Source organism: Artibeus jamaicensis, unplaced genomic scaffold, assembly GCF_021234435.1.
Source record: "Artibeus jamaicensis isolate MK-2021 breed Jamaican fruit bat unplaced genomic scaffold, CSHL_Jam_final contig_468, whole genome shotgun sequence".
Classification (NCBI taxonomy): Eukaryota; Metazoa; Chordata; class Mammalia; order Chiroptera; family Phyllostomidae; genus Artibeus; species Artibeus jamaicensis.
Window position 1 is genome coordinate 1,336,975 of NW_026521846.1, and position 18,762 is coordinate 1,355,736.

Genomic DNA, 18,762 nt, shown 5'->3' on the forward strand with positions numbered 1-18,762 from the left:
AGCCAGCAGTGGAAGAGACTCCCAGCCTCACAGGAGAGTTCGTTGGAGAGACCCACAGGGTCCTAGACTGTATGCAAGCCCACCCACAAGGAATCAGCACCAGAAGGGCCAATTTGCTTGTGGGTAGCAGGGGAAGTGACTGAACGCTGGCAGAGAGCACAGCAAGTGCCATTGTTCCCTCTCAGACCCCTCCCACACATACAGCATCACAACACAGCGATGTCAGCTACCCTGCCCTGGTGAACACCTAAGGCTCCACCCCTTGTAAGTAATAGGCACACCGAGACAAAAAAAAAATGTCCCAAAGAAAAAAAAAATCAAAGCTCCTGAAAAAATACAACTAAGCGACGAAGACATAGCCAACCTATCAGATGGACAGTTCAAAACACTGCTAATCAGGATGCTCACAGAATTGGTTAAATATGGTACCAAATTAAATGAAAAAAATGAAGGTTATGCTAAGTGAAATAAAAAAAAAATGTACAAGGAACCAACAGTGAAGGGAAGGAAACCAGGACTAAAATCAGCAGTGTAAACCAGAAGAAAGAAAGAAACATTCAACCAGAAAAGAATGAAAAAGCAAGAATTCAAAAAAATGAGGAGAGGCTTAGGAACCTCCAGGACATCATTTAAACGTTCCAACATCTGAATCATAGGGGTACCAGAAGAAGAGGACGAGCAAGAAATTAAAAACTTATTTGAACAAATAATGAAGGAACTCTTTCCCAATCTGGCAAAGGAAATAGACTTCCAGAAAGTCCAAGAAGCTCAGAGAGTCCCAAAGAAGTTGGACCCAAGGAGGAACACACCAAAGCACATCATCATAATTACATTAGCCAAGATTCAAATAAAGGAGAAAATTCTAGCAGCAGCAAGAGATAAGGGGATAGTCACCTACAAAGGAGTTCCCATCAGACTGTCAGCAGATTTCTCAAGAGACCTTACAGGCAAGAAGGGCTGGAAAGAAGTATTCCAAGTCATGAAAGGCAAGGACCTACATCCAAGATTGCTTTACCCAGCAAAGCTTTCATTTAGAATGGAAGGCCAGATAAAGTGCTTCCCAGATAAGGTCAAGTTCAAGGAGTACATCATCTCCAAGCCCTTATTATATGAAATGTTAAAGGGACTGATCTAAGAAAAAGAAGATAAAAATTATGAACAGTAAAATGACAACTCACAGTTATTAACAACCACACCTAAAACAAAAACAAACTAAGCAAACAATAGAACAGGAAAAGAATCACAGAAATGGAGATCACATGGAGGGTTTTCAGTGGGGGGTGTGGAGAGAGGGGGAGAAGGTACAGAGAATAAGTAGCATAAATGGTAGGCAGAAAATAAATAGGGGGAGGTTAAGAATAGTATAGGAAATGTAGAAGCCAAAGAACTTATATGTATGACTCATGGACATGAACTAAAGGGAGGGAATGTGGGGGGGGGGGTGTGCAGGGCAGAGGGGAATAAAGGGGAAAAAGTGGGACCACTGTAATAGCATAATCAATAAAATATATCTAAAAAAAGAACTATGTTACACCCCCTTTTAAGAGGTTAGGGAATATATGTAGAGGTCTGGATGTGGACATCAGCAGTTTTAAATAGCAGAAGAAAAATTATCAGGTTAGTGGAAAGCTACAAATAAATACAATAAACTAGGTTTCCCTACATCGAGAAATAAGAAAAACCTGTTGATGACTGGGAACAAAGCCGCCCTGAGAGCAAATATTTAAAAAGTAGTTTCTTAACCTGATTCCTCTATATTGTTTCTTAGTGCTCTTAGTAAGCTACACTGTGAGACTGGTGAGACTGGAGAGGCAGCAGTGCTGTGCTCAGGGAGAAACAGGGGAGAAACCTGCGCATACACTGTCACTGGCTCACAGAAAATGACTTTAGAAGGAACAGATTCATCTTCCCTTTTATTTTATATCTTATTTGTGTCATATACTAACAAAGTCAGGGAGATAAAAGCCAGGCTTCATCTCTAATATATAAAGTGAGAGTGAATAGGAAAGGTATGCTGCACATGCAAAGCACATTTCTAGCACGATGGTGGTTTATAATCCTATAGGCAACTACTTTTAGAAACCAAGATCATTCTTTCACATGCTAAAGCTTGCATTTCAACTCTTATTTGAAGGAAAATTCTCCAAAATTACTTTAGTGCTTCAAAAGAAAAAAAAAACCAAACATCTAGCAAACACTGCATAAGCCAACCTTTTCCTTCTCCTAACCCTGTCTCAGGGCAACCCCTTACACAGCTCATGCACCAGGCCTTTGCATTCCCTGTTGCCCAAGCCCTTCCCACAAGGCTTTTCTTGTAGACTGGCCCCCAAATCTGAGTGAAGATACAAAAATAGAAGCATTTGGGGTCATCTCCATCAAGAAGTAAGCAGCTTTGATGGATTCTAAAAGATTAATGCTGCAGAAGTCCAACCTTTAAATAAATGAGGGTGTAATATATTAAGCTGGATCTAGAAGTCTTACTTATTAATAAACCTGCTGCCTAAGATAAATCAAGAAGTACAATTTGTTTATAATATTCTCTGCAGACTGACCTTAACCGCTGCTTATAATAATCTTCATCTCCATCGTCTCGGCATCTCACCACTTTCCAACCTCCTCCTCCTTTGGTAACTTCAGATTCTTCCCCAAAACATGGAAAAAAGTCCTCACCAGTCTCCGGCACTGTGACTCTTTTCTGCCATTTCCGCCGCTTGAACACAGACCCCAGTTCAGAATCAGTGCCTTCGGCAGACAGGTCAACAACCCCTGCCGCCTCCTCCCACTCTTCCTCCTCAGTGGGTAAGTACTCCGACTCTTCACCCTCAGAGTCTCCCTCTTCTTTTGGCCTCACATCAGACTCCAAGTGTCTCTTTCCCTTCAGCAATCCCACTTTCCCCTGGAACTGAAGAGCCCTCTTTTGGAGTTTCCTTATATGTTTTTTTAAGCGTTTGTCTGTTTTTGAGAGAATGTTGCTGCTCTTGTTTGGTTTGTTTTCACTGACTGTTGGACTCAGCTCAGAAGTGACCATGGCTGGAGTTTTTCTAGCTGCCCTTTTATTACAAGCTTGCTTCTTCCTCTCAAAAGACAGTTTTGCTTGATCTGCCAAATACTTTTCAAAACCTGATGCTTCATTAAGCATTAGTTTCCTAGGCTTTTTCTCCTGTTTCTGAGGAATCTGGGTACCAAAAGGTGTCATCTGGCCGGTGCGGATGAGTTCTTCCCAAGCAATCTCCTGAGCAGGCATGAACATGCTGCCAAGACAGGATGGCCCTGCTTCTGAAAGAGGGATAACAATACACTGGGCACTAACATAACACTTCCCAGGAGTACAAGGAATATATTCACTTATTCAATAAATAGTAAGTACCTACAAATAACTCGTTTTAAAAACTATAGCATTAATGTACTAAAACATATTATTTATGAAGAATAAAATTTATTACAGCATTCATCATGCCACCTTCAATATACTCTTATTCAGAAAGGTGATTTCTCAGTAACTTTTTCTAGAATATTGCATTATAAATATACTCTTGTGCATCCAAAGACAGTACTCATTTGTACCATAAAATAGATAAGATACATTTAGCTATGTTTCCTTATCAGTTAAAGAGTAACCCAGCAGGAAGCAATCTCCCAAACTGCCATGTTGTTGCTAAACCAGCATTCAGGTGGACTTAAATTCAGGACACTGTAAAACTGAAAACAGACATCTAAAGAAACATCATGCACCTAAATAGGTGAAACATTAATGTTAGATCTGCACTGCCCAATATAATAGTCATTGTGAGGCTATTTAAATTGAAGTTCAAAATTCAGTTCCTCACTTTCACCATATTTCAAGTGATCAATAGCCACATATGGCTGGACAACACAGATTTCTTTTCCATCATTACAAAAAAGTCTACTGGACAGCACTGGGCTATATATATGAAGTTAACTGACTGCAGGAATGGGCTAAAATTGGAAGCTACGCATTACAAGTATAAAGTAACCTACAAATCATCCTTCTCCATTAGTTGAAATTAATAATCTCTGGCAAGATCACTTTACCCATCACCAAAATACCAAAAGTTAAGGATTAACAGTAGAAATCCATATTCTAAACTCTAAATTTTTTGTAGACCAATTATACCATGGCCAGTTTCTCATTAAACTTGCACTAAAAAGAAAAAAATCTTAAAGTACACAAATTCTAAATGTACAGCTCAATGAATTTTCAGAGAAAAACACATACACCAGCATCCAGATCAAGAAACGGACATTACTAACACCCTAAAATGTGCCCTTCTTGGTGCCTCCAAGCCTCTACCCCACATCAAGATAATGAATGACCCACCAATAGTAAAGACAAGTTACACCTGACTTTGAACTTCATGTAAATGTCTTACGTATGGCTTCTTTTACTAAACATTACATGTGTAAGATTCACACTTGTTGAATATAGGTGCAGTTTGTTGATTCTCATTGCTGTTAGAATTCAATTGTATAACCATACTGCAATCTTTCCATTCCACAATTAATGGACAGATGGGTAGTTTCCAGGTTTTGGCTACTAGGAATAATATTACCATGAATACTGTGCTATTCATCTTTTGGTAATATGCTTACAATTCTTTGGTTATGTTAAGCTTTAGTAGATACTACCAGACAGTTTTCCAAAATGAGCCTACCAATTTTACATTCTACCAATAGTGTTTGAGAATTTCAACTGGTCCACATTCTTGCCATTCCGTTTTAGCTATTCTGTTTGGCATGTAGTAGTACCACTTCAAGGCATAATTTTTATTTTCCTGATGACTAATGAACTATGGTAATTTTTCATAGATTTGTTGATCTTGTGGATAACTTCTTTTAAAAAACATGTTCAAGTCTTGTGGTATGCCTTTAAAAAAACATAAATACTTCTAGATTCAAGTCCTCTGACTGATACATATATATTGGCAATATGTTCTCCCACTCTGTCACTTTTTGGTCTTTTCATTCTATCTTTTCACATACAGAAGTTCTTAGTTGTAATATAATTAATTTACCAGAACTTTTCTTTCACAGTGAGCATTTTTGCATCTCATAAAGTCTTTGCCCCAAGGTCATGAAAATGTTTTCCTGTTATACCCTACACTTCCCACCTCACATCCTCTTCCTCAAAACCCCCCTGGGAATTTATACTGGGACAGCACTCAAACTATAGATGGATAAAATTGACATCATTACAATATCACATCTTCTGACCCATTATCAGAGTGTGTGCCCCCCATTATTTCCCAATGAGAAATATAGTACCTAAACAGAAAGCATGAGCTTTAAAAGTATATCTAATATTTCTTCTATTGCCTCAGTTAATTCTTCATAATTATCTTGTCTTATTAAATAAATTTCTGGAGCTAGTAGAAAATATTTACTTGAAGAGTTTAAATGCTAAGAAGCCTTCACCTTTATTTTTAATAGTAAATGAATGAACAGCTACCAGTAATTTCTAAACACACATATACATCCACTGACTACAGAGATACTTCGTTTTTTCAAAAGGTTTCCAAAAGACAGCCATCCAAGGCAGTGATATAAATAAAATCGTGGACATGGTATAACTGGAATGAAAGTGTCTATTCTTAAACAACAGAACTGATGTTTGTAAAACCTGTCAAATACGTCTCAAAAAGACATGTGAAAGCAATTCTGTAAATGCTGATCAGTGATGCTGGGCTTACAAAATGCAATTCAATCAAAATGTTAGTTGTCTTTATGAAATTAACTATACAGAAATTTTAAGATATCTAATTTATTAAACATAATACTAAATGTGCACCAGCAGCCAACATTAGACTGAATTAAAATTTTACTTTCACGCTCTAAATTAAAAGAGATTTGGTTCTACAGGTGTAAAGAATAAAATTTTCCTAAATCAGTTTTGACACTAAGGCAAAGAAATATATTTCTCTCAAAACCTAGGCCAGGACTGGCTACAGGCATCGCTCATCAATTCGAGAACACAGAGACACCATTCCCAGGTTTGTCACCTGCATCCTCCTCCTCCAGATCGGCATGATCTGTTCCAACTTTTACTTCCACTCCTCCAAGGATGGCCTGGAGACGTTTTTGTTTTGCTGTGATTTTCTTTAGCTGTTGTTCCTTAAATGGTAAATATTGAATAATACAGAAAACAGCAATGCAGTGATTTATTGTTAAATAGAAAACAGTATTACAAAATTTAAAACACTTTAATCAGGAGCAAAATAAAAATAAAACAGAAATTCCACACATTACTATTACTACAGAGAACCTTATTTGAGCAATGCCACTTTCCTAGCAGGAAGTAGACCTCAAAGCATTTCTACCAGGCAGGCATCCCTGTCCCCACCCTCTCTCCTGACACAGCTTTCTATGTGCCGAGTACGGATGTTCACATGTACTGACTCTCCCTGATTTGGGAGATGGAACTGCTTTTCTTGGTTCTCCCATCACAACTAGGTAAATCACCATACTTTGTGTTCTGGACCTTACTAGCCAATAGGCTATTCAGTCAATAGGCTATAGAGATAAGAAACATAAAAATGAATGTTCAAGAGTTGAAAAAGTCAGTCTCCTTTGATAACTTACTATATTTATGATTTTTCCATTATGGTATTCTACCAAATCACAAAAGTTTAAAAGAAAAATATATTCTGACATATCCTTTTATCCCATTCACCCCAAACTCCTCTTTGTCTTGTCACTCTCTATATCACCAAAGCTCAGATAGGGTCATGCCTAGGACCTCCACAATTAACTACGCCTCTAGTACCTGGTTCTTCCCGAGGTCAAGAATGTTTAAATATCAAATACAACTGTGAGGCAAGGGGAAATCCTGAATATAAAGGCCATGTTAGAATGACTTATGATTTGTTTTCTCTTGCAGTTTTTCTCAGCACAATCTAATTTAAAACAGCCTTTCTCTCTGAATACTCTATGTCTAAATATCAAAGAGCTGCTAAAGAAAGATAGGAATATATAATTAAGTTGGACTACTACCTAAAGCTGCCTAAAGTTTGATGCTCTCCTTTCCTTGAAACTCCAACCTACCAGAAGCCCAAGGTCCGAGAAGGTCTCTGCACATTAATTCACATGCTGCCGTAAGAGGCCAGGTGCTCCCTCTCTGATTTGGGAATACCAACAGATGCCTCAAGCTACTCCTAGCTGTGACTTATGGGCTGCTATTCTGGAGGTGAGAGAAGACGGGTGGTAAAGATAATGGAGTGGTGAGGGAAAGCAAAAAGAGGAACTAAGTCTATACACGTCCCCACTGGCATAGTTTAAATGAAAGATGCAGGGACTCTACTCACTGCAATGAATCAACTATAAGCATGTTAGTCATTTTGAATGGCAGAAATAAAATGATCAAAACTAGTCATTCCTATCTCCTGCAATGTATTTTCATAAACTATATGTGAATTCTAAAAAGTGTTTCAAATCTTACAAAAACAATGTCGTAAGTAACACATATTCCCTACACTTAAGTTTTACAACTCTAAATGCAGACATAGTGTGGCTGGGTGATGAATGTAATACCCAAGGCCAGCCTCTCAGAACAGTGAGCCTGAGTGTGTGAGGGATGATGACTGCATCAATAGAAAATAAAGTATAAATAATCAATAAAAGCAGGGAAAAAAAAAAGAAAGTTCATACAAAACAAGGAGACTGACCAGAGGCCAGCATACAAAACAGACGCCTGAGCTAGGTAAAAGAAAATGGTGCAGCAAAGAAGACTATGAAAGTACACGAGTGAGCAGTCATGCAAACAAAAAGCAGAGCTTTCTCTAAAATAGGTATGCATGTATGCATGTATGTGTTTTTAAAAATACTCTTTAACAGGATATTAAGGGGAAAAATTAAACAGCTGAAAAATTAAAAAATAAACCTCAAAATTTTCTATTATAAATAATTGCTTCACATCTTATAAGTACTTCTCAGAATACTTTCTAAATATTAAATGAGTCTAAATGATTACAGAAAAGGGTTATTTCAAATCACCTTATTATACTTTTGCCGTTTTACAGAATCTAGTTTCCTGTTGATGTCTCTGTTGGTGGCAGCTTGAGGGCTAAGTTGTTCAATAATTTTATTGATTTGCCTTAGGGATGTTGTACATGACCTGAAAAATAAGACAAAATGTCTATTTTCCACACTGGTAACGTTTTTAGTAGTATAATATAAAGAGAAAAATATTAAAAACATGTCCCTTTCACTTCTTATTAACCAAGATAAAAGAAAGTAAACCAGAATGAATATTCTTCTTGGCCACAAATAGAACTTGAAGGGTTGTTAGAAGTTTAAGATGACTACTAGTGTTTCATCTGACTTACTTACATCAGTTCACCTCGATTTATAATCAGATTACTTTATTCTATAAGCACTTTAAGTGTCTGTTTTATTCCAGAGACTGTGCTAAAAACAATGTGCAATAAGTTGCCTTTTAATATGAAAAAATTCACATATGGTTTTTTTAAGACTGTTTTTTAGAGCAGTTCTAGTTTCACAGCAACATTGGAGGAAAGTATAGCGATTTCCCACACCTCCTGCCTCAAGCATGCACAGCCTCCCCCCATTATCAACAAGCCCATTACAGAAATCTTCCAAAGTTTGCAAAAGTACTAAAAATGCTTAAACATTTCTTATATAAGTCAGACATCTATGACATTATTTTTCTTTTACATGAGACTAGAAGATTTATTTGCTGTAGTATTACTCTATGTAAGGCAAAAGGGGGAAAATTAATTTATAGTGCATTGTTCCTAAAATAGACCCCATAAAATTATGGCTCCCAATTTTCAAAACACAAATTCAGTCTTGACACTTATGTAATCTGCTGCTGCATTGTTTGTGGATTTCAGCATAAAAGGGTGTTATCAATTTAAGTTACTGTCAGACTAAACACCACATGTCACCATCCATCTAGTGTTAATCTGCCTTGTGACTCTGCAGCTCTCTCACCTCTGTAAGCAGTTGGACACATTTCTAAGGTCAAATGTAAAAGGTGTGTTCATTACAAATAGTCAAGGTCTTCACACCTAAAGGTCAGACTACAGCTATTTGAGAACACACCAGAAAACATGTCCTTTAAGTGCTAATAGCCACCTATACTACAGCCTTCCCCAGGGAGTTGCCAACAGTTCCACGTTCTTCCTTCCTCTCCCCATCCCCATACACCCCCATTTAAGACTGTGTCATCCCTCCACTCAGTCCTCCCCTTCTCTTTCTTGCTTGCCTGACTGTCTAGAACATGGCCAAGGGGAAGGAAGACTGGCAGTGGAAAGTGAACCTAGTCCTTCACACCCTCCATTTAGTCCAGGTCCAGAGCCTGTCCCATCTCTACCAATGCACTATGCTCAACGGAGCCCAAGTCTGTGTTTCTTCTAAAACAAAAATGAAATCTCCATGAGACTCCATCTTCCTTCAAAGTCAAAAGTAGGAGAGGGAAAAAAAAACAGAAAGATGTTTCTCATTTCTAGAAGTGCAAAATCTGAAAAATTACCAAAAGACTGACACCTGGTTAGAGATAAGAAACTGGTAAGAAATTATAGGACAGAGAAAAATGTGAAGGGACAGATGTGTTCCTGATATCTAGAGTAGGACACATCAGAACTATAGGTATACGTCACCTGAGAACCATTTTGTGCATATGCTTGAGAGTTCTCGGTCATTTACTTCTCCTCAAGACATTATGCATAAACGGACTATTATAAACTGGTCTGAGACCCTAACTATCATGTACAACGCTGCTCTAGAGGGAAGGGGCTAAGGTTCAAACACAAGGTCAATGATGGTCCTCACTAACTCTATCCCCCAAATAAGAAGTTCTATAAATCTCCTAATATTTTTGGAATACTACAGCCATTATCTGAATTTATCCATCATATGTAAACGCAGGTCTGCAATTAGAGAGAAAATGGTCCAACTCACGTGAGGTCATCCAGGACTGACTGATACTCCCTCTCTACGTCAACAAGCTGGGCAGCACGGCTGGCCTCATGAATGGCACTGTCCACCTGCTGAAGCACACCTTGCTCCAGCACGTCCTGGTCATAGACGTCCACCCCCAACCCCTGCAGTTCAATGGCCTGTGCACTTGGCTCCACTGCCTGGATCTGATGTCTGTCAATATGCAGCAAGGCAGGCCTTCTCTTCGGAACTTCAGATGGACACCTCTCAGCAGAAGTGGATGGCTCAGTTCGAGAGGAACAGGAAGGGAGGCTGTCTTCCATCTCTGCATCACCTTCATTTTCTTGCTTGATTGGCACTTCTTCATTATCACAGACATAATGACCCTGTAAACAGTCTTGCTCCTGAGTTTGACTTGAGTGGGGGATTCTCTCATTTGACATCCTCCTCAGACTACCTAAAAGAAAAATATTTTTTCAATAAGCCTTTTGGTAGCATAGAATTGATAGTTATATAATTTCTTAAATATTTTATGAAGCAGACTGATCTCTCAAAAGATCAAGTAACAATCCCTTAATCATACAAATTCAAGTTTCAAAGTATAACTCTTCTTAAAAGCTATATATTTTCTTGAGTTCTGATAATAAATAAGAAAAACTGACCAGAAGAAAAAAAATGCAGCATTATCAACAGAGCACGTTTGGGTAGTCAGCTAAAAAAGCTGGTAACCAAAATCCTGAGTGACACCTAGAGTGTTCTCCAAATCAATTGAAGTCACCTGACTAATGTTCTCCAGGTTAGCATCTTCATTGCATCATGGCACAAATAATTTACATTACAGAGTATGATCAACTATAATATATAGATTTAGTGACAAAAGAGCTTTTTATGTGAATCTGACACTAGAAACTTTCAGCTTGAACATGTACGCCAATAACCAGAAAACTATGAACAACAGATAATCATAGCTCCACTCAAATCAGAATCTCAGAAAAATTTAAATATCCTCAAAAAATAACTCCATTTCAATGTATGATTTAATTTCTCACCCGTCAAGTTGGCAAAAACATAAAATCAGATATTATCCACTATAGACAAAGATACACCCTCACACAATGCTAGTGAGAATATAAATTAGTAAAGCTCCTTTGGAAGGCAATTTAGCAATACCTATTAAGGTTTAAAATGTACACAACTAGGTGTTTATTCCAGAGAAATACATATGCACAAGCATGTTTACTGTGGCATGTTTAATATAGGTATTAAGCATATTCAGTGGTACTGATATAATTGTAAACTGAAACAAGCCATAGTCTGAACACACTTATGTTGAAAAAAATGTTTGTTTGCATCTGTATGTATGTATGTAATGCATTCAAAATGATCTGGAGATACACACTAAACCTACAATAGTTGGGAGTGGGAAAAAGACAATGCAGGGAAGAATAAAGCGAAACTTTCTTCACATTTCAAGTAGTCAGGAATTCCTTGAATGAAAATGTATTCACTACATTGCCTGTATAATTATAATAGATTATTAAGCAATACAATGACCAAGAGATAGCCCTGCTTTTAATTTAACCATGAATAAACTAAAGTTTTCTTTAGCACTGGAACTTTGTTTCTATGAAATGACCACAAGTTCCCCCACTAAGCCCCACTTATTTCTCATTAAACAAAAAGATCACAGAGGCCATGCACTGGGAGAGATGCCAGAACTTAGCATCACCCTGCCCTGAAAGGCTCACTCTCTAGTGACTGAGAAGAGTGTCAAAAACAACACAGTGGGACAAATCTGTAGAAGAGACACGGACAAGACACCATGTGAAAACAGAAGAAAAGTAAGCATCGGAAGGAGCTCAAAAACATGTACAGGCTCAGATTTGGACACCCAGCCCAGGGTCTGATACACAGGATGTGCTCAATATATGCTAAAAGAAAGATTCAGAAAGGAGTTTGAAATAGTAAGTCTGGCCTGGACAACTGAGTCACTGGTAAATGCAATCACAAAAATGAAATCTCTGAAAGAAAGCAGACAGACCAGGGAGATGGGCTGGTAGGGAGCTTACAAACTGCCAGCAACATGTCCAGGATGCAGTGAGAAGTGCAAATCTGGGCTCAGGAGAAAGAAATGTGAATGCATCACTAGAGTGAATAGCCAGAAAACCCAAGGATATGACAAGTACCAGAGATACTTTTAGAGGCTAAGAGGAAGCTAACATTGAAGTGGTTAAAAGTAGTGGTTAAAAATTAATTATAAAAAATAAAATAAAATAATAAAAAGCCAGAATAAGAAACTTCCTCCTTTTTTTGTCCTTCTGAATATTTTCAGGAGAAAGAATTAGCTTAGTGTGCCATTATTAACTGGTTTCCCCTTTCAACAGAGAAGGCAGGATTCTGCTTCAGTTCTTAATACTAGCTGGAACTTAACAGTCGTCTTCATTTTTCTTATTTGTATGTATGCTAGGATTTCTTTTTTCAGCTAAAAAGACATTAATTCAACCAAATATACTAAGTAATAATATTGTAGAATAAAGAGAAGGTTAAAATAATGATGTTTGCAGAAAACTTCTAATAGAAACGGAAGAGGGAATAGTTAAAAGTGGAAAATGTCCCTGGCTGGTGTGACTCAGTGGATTGAGTACCACCTGAGAACCAAAGGGTCACTGGTTCGATTCCCAGTCTGGGGCACATGCCTGGGGTATGGGCCAGGTCTCCAGCAGGGGGTGTGCAAGAGGCAACCACACATTAATGTTTCTCTCCCTCTCTTTCCCCCCAAGCCTGCCCCTCTCTAAAGATGAATTAATAAAATCTTTAAAAAAAGAAAAGAATATGGCAAGTTCACATAAGGAAACTAAGAGTCCAGAGAATTTGGAATTAGCAGGTCACTAGCAGGTCACTAGTTACCTTAGTAAAAAAAAGTTTCAGTGGAGCAACGGGTACATTCACCAACTATAGTGAATGAAGAAATGAATAGGTAAGGAAACAAGAGGCCACAAGTCGGTAGCCTACCCTCTAAAGGTCTTGCCTATGGAAGAGACACATCTGGAATGATAAAATAATGGGTTGGGAGAGGAAAATTAGATCAAGAAAAGCTGTAAAATGTTATAATTGGAGAGGGAATTGGGAGATAACCTACACAGAACATTATACAAAAGTCACAAACAGGAAAAGATAAAAGTATAAAAGTACACAAAAGGCCCAACACAGCTTTCTCCAATTCTGGCAGAGGATGACTTCTGATATACTTAAATTGTAGTACAGAGGAAGAGAAGCTGAGGTGAACCTTAAAGAAAATATCAGGCAGAAGTGTGGGCATCTCATGAGTCAGGGAACAGTCTTGGGATGGGGGATGAAGAATAAGAACCTGAAATATATGTCCTGTAGAAGAGAAAAGCACAATGGTGACAGGTGTGGAGGGCCTATCTAAATTTGGACACCCAAAATCATAGTTCGTTAACCACTGCTAACAATCTTCAAGGCTGTAAAATTTCCTTCTTCAGTAATTAACAATTCCAAGAGAATTACCACTGTTTGGGGTTTTCAGAGCAGAAGTAGCAAAAGGACAGATAGGTGTGTGATAAAGATGCTAAGGAAGAGAACAGTTCAAGTTACTGACTCTGGGGTCCAAGCTGGGTAGAATAAAAAAATAAAAAGCCAGGGGAGCAAGGGGCGGGGGAGGCTGGGATGGGAAAAATAGACAAAAAACTGTACTTGAAAAATAACTAAATAAAATTAATTATAAAAAATAAAATAAAATAATAAAAAGCCAGAAGGGACTAGAGGAGGAAGACAGGACAAACAGACAGGAAGACAGGAAGGGAGGAAGAATCTAAAGGAAGATATCAAGAAGCTACTTGGCTGGAGTCTGTGGACCAAAGAACACAATTCCTGGAGTGAGAGTTGAAAACCAGAAGATTCTCATTAGAAGGTGACGAGATTCAGAAGTGAAATAAATCATCCACTCAACAAATATTTGAGAGTCAGTTACACCAGGCAATGTGCTAGTTTCAGTCCCCATAGGGCTTAGTCTCTAGGAAAAGACACATATTTAAGAATTATATATAAAAACATACAAAGGTGACAGAAGTAGGTTTACAGTTGTTTGTATGGAAAAATATATAATACCCGAATAAACTGTTTCATGCACTCATAACTAGAAGCCTACTTTTGCCCCATCCTATACACATACACACACACAAATGTCATTGTGGTAACTGCTATAAAAGGAAAGCACAGGACTCCTTATGACAAAATAACAGAGTAACCTAATTAACACTGTGAAGAGGGTGTGAGGTCAGTGAGGCCTCTCTGATGAAGTGATATTTAAGCCAGTATCTGAAAATGAATAAGAGTTAATTAGGCCACAAGTAGAGTGAACGTTTTTTGCAAAGAAACAGTAAGTGTAATTTCTAACGCTGGTGCATTTGGGAAAATGGAAGAAGTGAGCACAGTGAGAATTTATTTTACATAAATACTGAATTAAAGAACTTGATAAGGACTTCATTCATCTGCAAATCTTCCAATGTTTTGCAAGGCTTAAATCACCTGGAAAAAACAGTATCTTCACTGTTGTCCCCTTTGTGCACTGGAGTTTCTGTGGAACGACTTGGATTCTGGTTCGTAGGTTTGACTGTACACACACAAGCTGAGGGGCTGGGCGTAAGTGAAAACGAGGCTCAAGTGAGGACAAGGTCCAGGCAGCCTGGGTTAAAAGTGACATTGAATTTTATTACAAGTGCAATGGTATGTGACTTTGAAGAGTTTTAAAGATGGCGATGATAGCACAACCCAAACGATGTGTGTGGGCTGCTGAATCGATAATGGATTGGGGGAAACAGTGCAACAAGATGATGATGGGAGACACCGGTGAAATGGGACTGCACCGTGCTAGAGCGCGACAGCTTCCATGAAGATGGAAGCTACATAAGACAAACTATTCGATCCTCCTTCACAAACACTGACTACCATCAATGCCCAAAACCTGACTTGTAGTTAGTCCTATTCTGTTTTTCAAGAATTTCTAGAGTTACCACTCTCGTATTAAATCGAGATCGAACTGGGCCAAGCTGACCCTCTGCGCGCGGGGTCCTGACACAAAACCAAGAAGTTGATGCCCCCTCGCTGGCTTACCCACTCCAAGCGGAACCAGAGTTTGCGGCCCCCGCTGACAGCGGAGCGCTCGCCTCAACGTCACTTCCGACTGCTGGCGAGCAGGCACGGAAGGTGCACGCTGGACCGGAGGGACAGCTCCGTACCACCGGCGAAGCCGGGTTCCGTGAGAGACCGGAGGCCTAGGATTGCCTGGGTAACTGTGCGAGGCCCAGACACTACCCACCCTACGTTAAACCAGATTGCGCCCACACTCACCCCAGGGTCCAGAGGTAGACTGTAGGGAAACAGGTCACTGCAGCTACCGCGGCCTTCGACTGGGAGCCGCCACAGCGCAGGCGTCTTGGGCCCGCCCCCAAAAGTGAGCCTGAGGGCTTGCGAGGGTGGGGCCAGTGGCTCGGGCATCCAGCAGGGAAGTGGCTTTAGAAAACCGGCTAGACCACGTGGCAGGACGGCAGGGTGCAGCTCCGCCTTTCCAGCTTTGACCCGGATGTGAATGCAGAGTCGGATTCCAATTGGTTGTGTACTTTTTCGGCGCTTCACTCCAGGGGAAATACCTCTGTGTAAGGCTTCAGCGCCGCTGGTTTCTGTAACCAGTCGCAGGCGTTGTGATCTCCCGTGGTCACCTGGTAATCCTGTGAGCGCGTGAAAAATAGGGGGAGGGCTTGCTTATCTGTGTACCGTCTGGCCGGCACACCCTCACCCTGGGCCGGAGCGGGGTGTACTCAGTGGGCCTAAGTGAATGTTTTGATTGCATTTATGAATCAATCACTTAATATCTGTTCTTATGTTAAAAAGGTAGGGAAGATTTTGAGCCAGTTGAGAATTTTAGCTTGGAGCATTTGAAGAAATAAAATGTCCACGCATAGGTTCAGAAGAAACAGAGGAAATTGAGATTCACCTGAGGAAAGGGTAGCCTGATTGTGAGAGCCCTACCCAGTGGCAGGGGTTGGTCCAGAGATTCCAGCGCTAGGAGGGGGTGGATTTTCTAGCATCCAGAACCAGAAAGGCCTTTGGGAATGACGGGACTGTGGAAAAGATCTCTGGGGCCTGAGTAGGAAAGCGCCTTACTCATTTTGAAGATGAAAGTCTAACAATAGGAAAGGGGATTGGAAAGTTAACTTGAAAATGCCCAGTAATATCACCATATTGAAAGCAGAAAAGCTGGGATAGGTGGTGCCAATCACCTACCAGACCCAATAAGCAGAAACATGAATTGAATCTTTATGGGCGCTTTATTCAAATGGCCAGCAATCTGAGAAGATGTTGGGTTTGTATGCTAACAGACCATCTTAAATTCCATTTTAAAATGGCTCTTTTTATAAGGACAACAAAATGTAGATAAAGGGTTTGAAACTCAAGGAAAAGTTAATAGATTTTTTTTAAAAAAACTGCAGAATCCTTGCCCTGCATGGTGGTCTTTAGTGGTGGTCATCTTACCGTGGAGTACAGTGGCTCAGATACCATCTTGAATTGCTTACAGTCCTTAGGTACAAAGGTGGAACTGCTTATGGTCTTCTGGAGTCATGGTGGGTCATACCTTCAGTTCCTGGAACAATAGCTTTTACACGCATTGATTTTTAAGCTTATTAGCTATTACTTAAACTAAAAATTTTCAATGTTCGATTCCCCCATCATTCCCTCATTATTAGTTTAAACTATCTTGTATCTGTGATCTTAGTTTCATATGGAAGTACTCATTTTGCTGTTGAGCACATATCTTAGCATTAGACCATCTGGTAGGGGGTGCAGAGCTACCTAAGGGGACACATAGTATGCAACAGCAAGTTATGATATTGAAAAAAGTAAAAACAAATTCTTCTCTAAGACCAGTAATACTAGCCAGCCAGGATGTTATTTAGACAAATCAATACCAAAGGATCCCTCTCTTTGTTTTATGTTGGATACTGTTTCATTTACTTGCTTTAATTTTTGCTCTAGGAACTGAATTATCAGGTTGAAACTTGAATTATCAGATTGATATCCCAAGGTCCAGTCCACTTTTTTCATAGTTGGCTTTCTGGAGATCCCCTCTTTCAGGTCTTGAGTAGCATCTTATCTTCAAAGGAGTGTAGCAAATGTGTGGGGGAGAAGTCCCTAATACAAGCAAGGTCATTAATTACAGCTAAGGTCTGACTTAACCGTTGTACATATTTCTTAACCTTTACTTCTTCATCTATATACATAACTCCCACGCCAATCATAGCCTGAAATGGTCACCCATACACAATTTCATAAGGACTCAGTTGAATCCCACTTCAAGGAGCCACCCTTAAGCTTGGTCCCAGTAAAGATGAGCTTCTTAACACAACTTGGTGACATTTTTTTCAAGGTGTGATTCATCTTCTTTACCTTCCCAGAGGCCTGAGATCTCCATGCTGTGTGGAGTCTCCACTTTATTCCTAAAAGTTTACTAACCTATGTGGTTCCTGAAACAAAAACAGGCCCATTATCTCTTTGTATGCTGCCAGGGAGGCAAAAGTGAGGGATTATTTCCTTCAGTAAGGCTTTCACTACCTCCAAGGATTTCTCCATTTTAGTGGGATAGGCTTCTACCCATCCTGAAAAGGTGTCAACAAAAACTAGCAAATATTTCCACCTTCAGACCTTTGGCATCTGGGTAAACTCTATTTGCCAGTCATCAAGTAGGCACTGCCCTTGGTGTTATTTCCCTTTCTTTTGATGGGGATCTGTCTTGGGGGTTGTTCTGGCACATAACACATCTAGAAATAACATTTTGTACAGCTTTAGAAATTGCAGGACTTGGGAGCCACAGTTTAATATATGTGGTTAATGAGTCCCCTTCATAGTGAGTGGCCTGATGCAAATGCTTCTGACTGGTTCTACTAAATGTTCAGGAAGCAGTATAAGTCCTTTCTTACTCTTTCTCCATCCGCTATCAGCTCCTTCTTCATCAAAACCTCAGCTCTCAGCTTTCTCTAAGTCTGCAGTCAGATAGTCAGGGTCGAATTGTGGCAAGTCTAGGGCAGGTACCAAAAGCATTATAAATGTTCCTTTAGCAGCCTCTTTTGCTGCCTGATCAGCCAGATTGTTTCCTCTAGCCATTTAGTGTTCTCCTTCTGATGCCTTAGTCAGTGCATAATTGCAACCTGTAACCATACCCAAATAGCCTCTAATAATTTTAAAATTACTACTGCATGCTCGATCTCCTTTTCATTGGAGGTTAATAGTTCTTTTCTCCTTCCAGATTGGACCCTGTGCATGCTTACCTTGAGTCAGTATACACATTCAACTCTTTTCGTGCGACAATTCCAATGCCCTTATCAATGCAGTCAGTTCAGCTTTCTGAGCAGAGGTTCCCAGCAGCAAGGCCTGACCTGTACTATTCCTTCAAGAGTCACAACTGCATACCCAGCCTTTCTGTTTCCTTTAGCCACATAACTGCTTCCATCTGCATATAGAGTCCAGTCTGGTGCTTCTAGAGGATGGTCCTGTAAATCAATGCTGCTAGAATAAACATCATCAGTTATCTCACCACAAACATGTATTAGCACAGCCGAGTCACACTCTGCGATAAGAGAGGGAGGACTTACCTTACCGTTTTGAGGGAGACAGGATTGTCAAGAATGGCTTGGTACCTACCAGCACTGACAAATTTCCCTTTTTCTCCAGCAGGTTCAACACTTGATGTGGTACATAAACAGTGATAGGCGGTCCCAAGCAAAATTTTCAGCTTCCTATAAGAGCTCACAGGTGGCTGTCATAGCTCTCAAG

At 39.6% G+C, this 18,762-nt stretch overlaps 1 protein-coding gene across 5 annotated transcripts in view; it reads right to left on the reverse strand.

Moving 5' to 3' along the window:
* Nucleotides 1-15,437, reverse strand: part of ERCC6 (ERCC excision repair 6, chromatin remodeling factor) — a 98,351-nt gene extending 82,914 nt beyond the window's left edge. For 3 of the 5 annotated variants that reach the window (XM_053667363.1, XM_053667364.1, XM_037143119.2), the window contains exons 1-6: nucleotides 15,286-15,437; nucleotides 14,464-14,620; nucleotides 9,937-10,372; nucleotides 8,008-8,128; nucleotides 6,018-6,129; nucleotides 2,553-3,276 (exon numbers count right to left, since the gene is read on the reverse strand). In XM_053667363.1, coding sequence (XP_053523338.1) covers nucleotides 2,553-3,276; nucleotides 6,018-6,129; nucleotides 8,008-8,128; nucleotides 9,937-10,372; nucleotides 14,464-14,620; nucleotides 15,286-15,432 — 1,697 coding nt within the window. In that variant the 5' untranslated portion in view covers nucleotides 15,433-15,437. Of the gene's footprint in view, nucleotides 1-2,552; nucleotides 3,277-6,017; nucleotides 6,130-8,007; nucleotides 8,129-9,936; nucleotides 10,373-14,463; nucleotides 14,621-15,048; nucleotides 15,118-15,285 lie in introns of those variants that run through there. The other 2 variants (XM_037143118.2, XM_037143120.2) reach the window with 2 other exon arrangements.
* Between the last annotated feature and the right edge of the window lie 3,325 nt (nucleotides 15,438-18,762).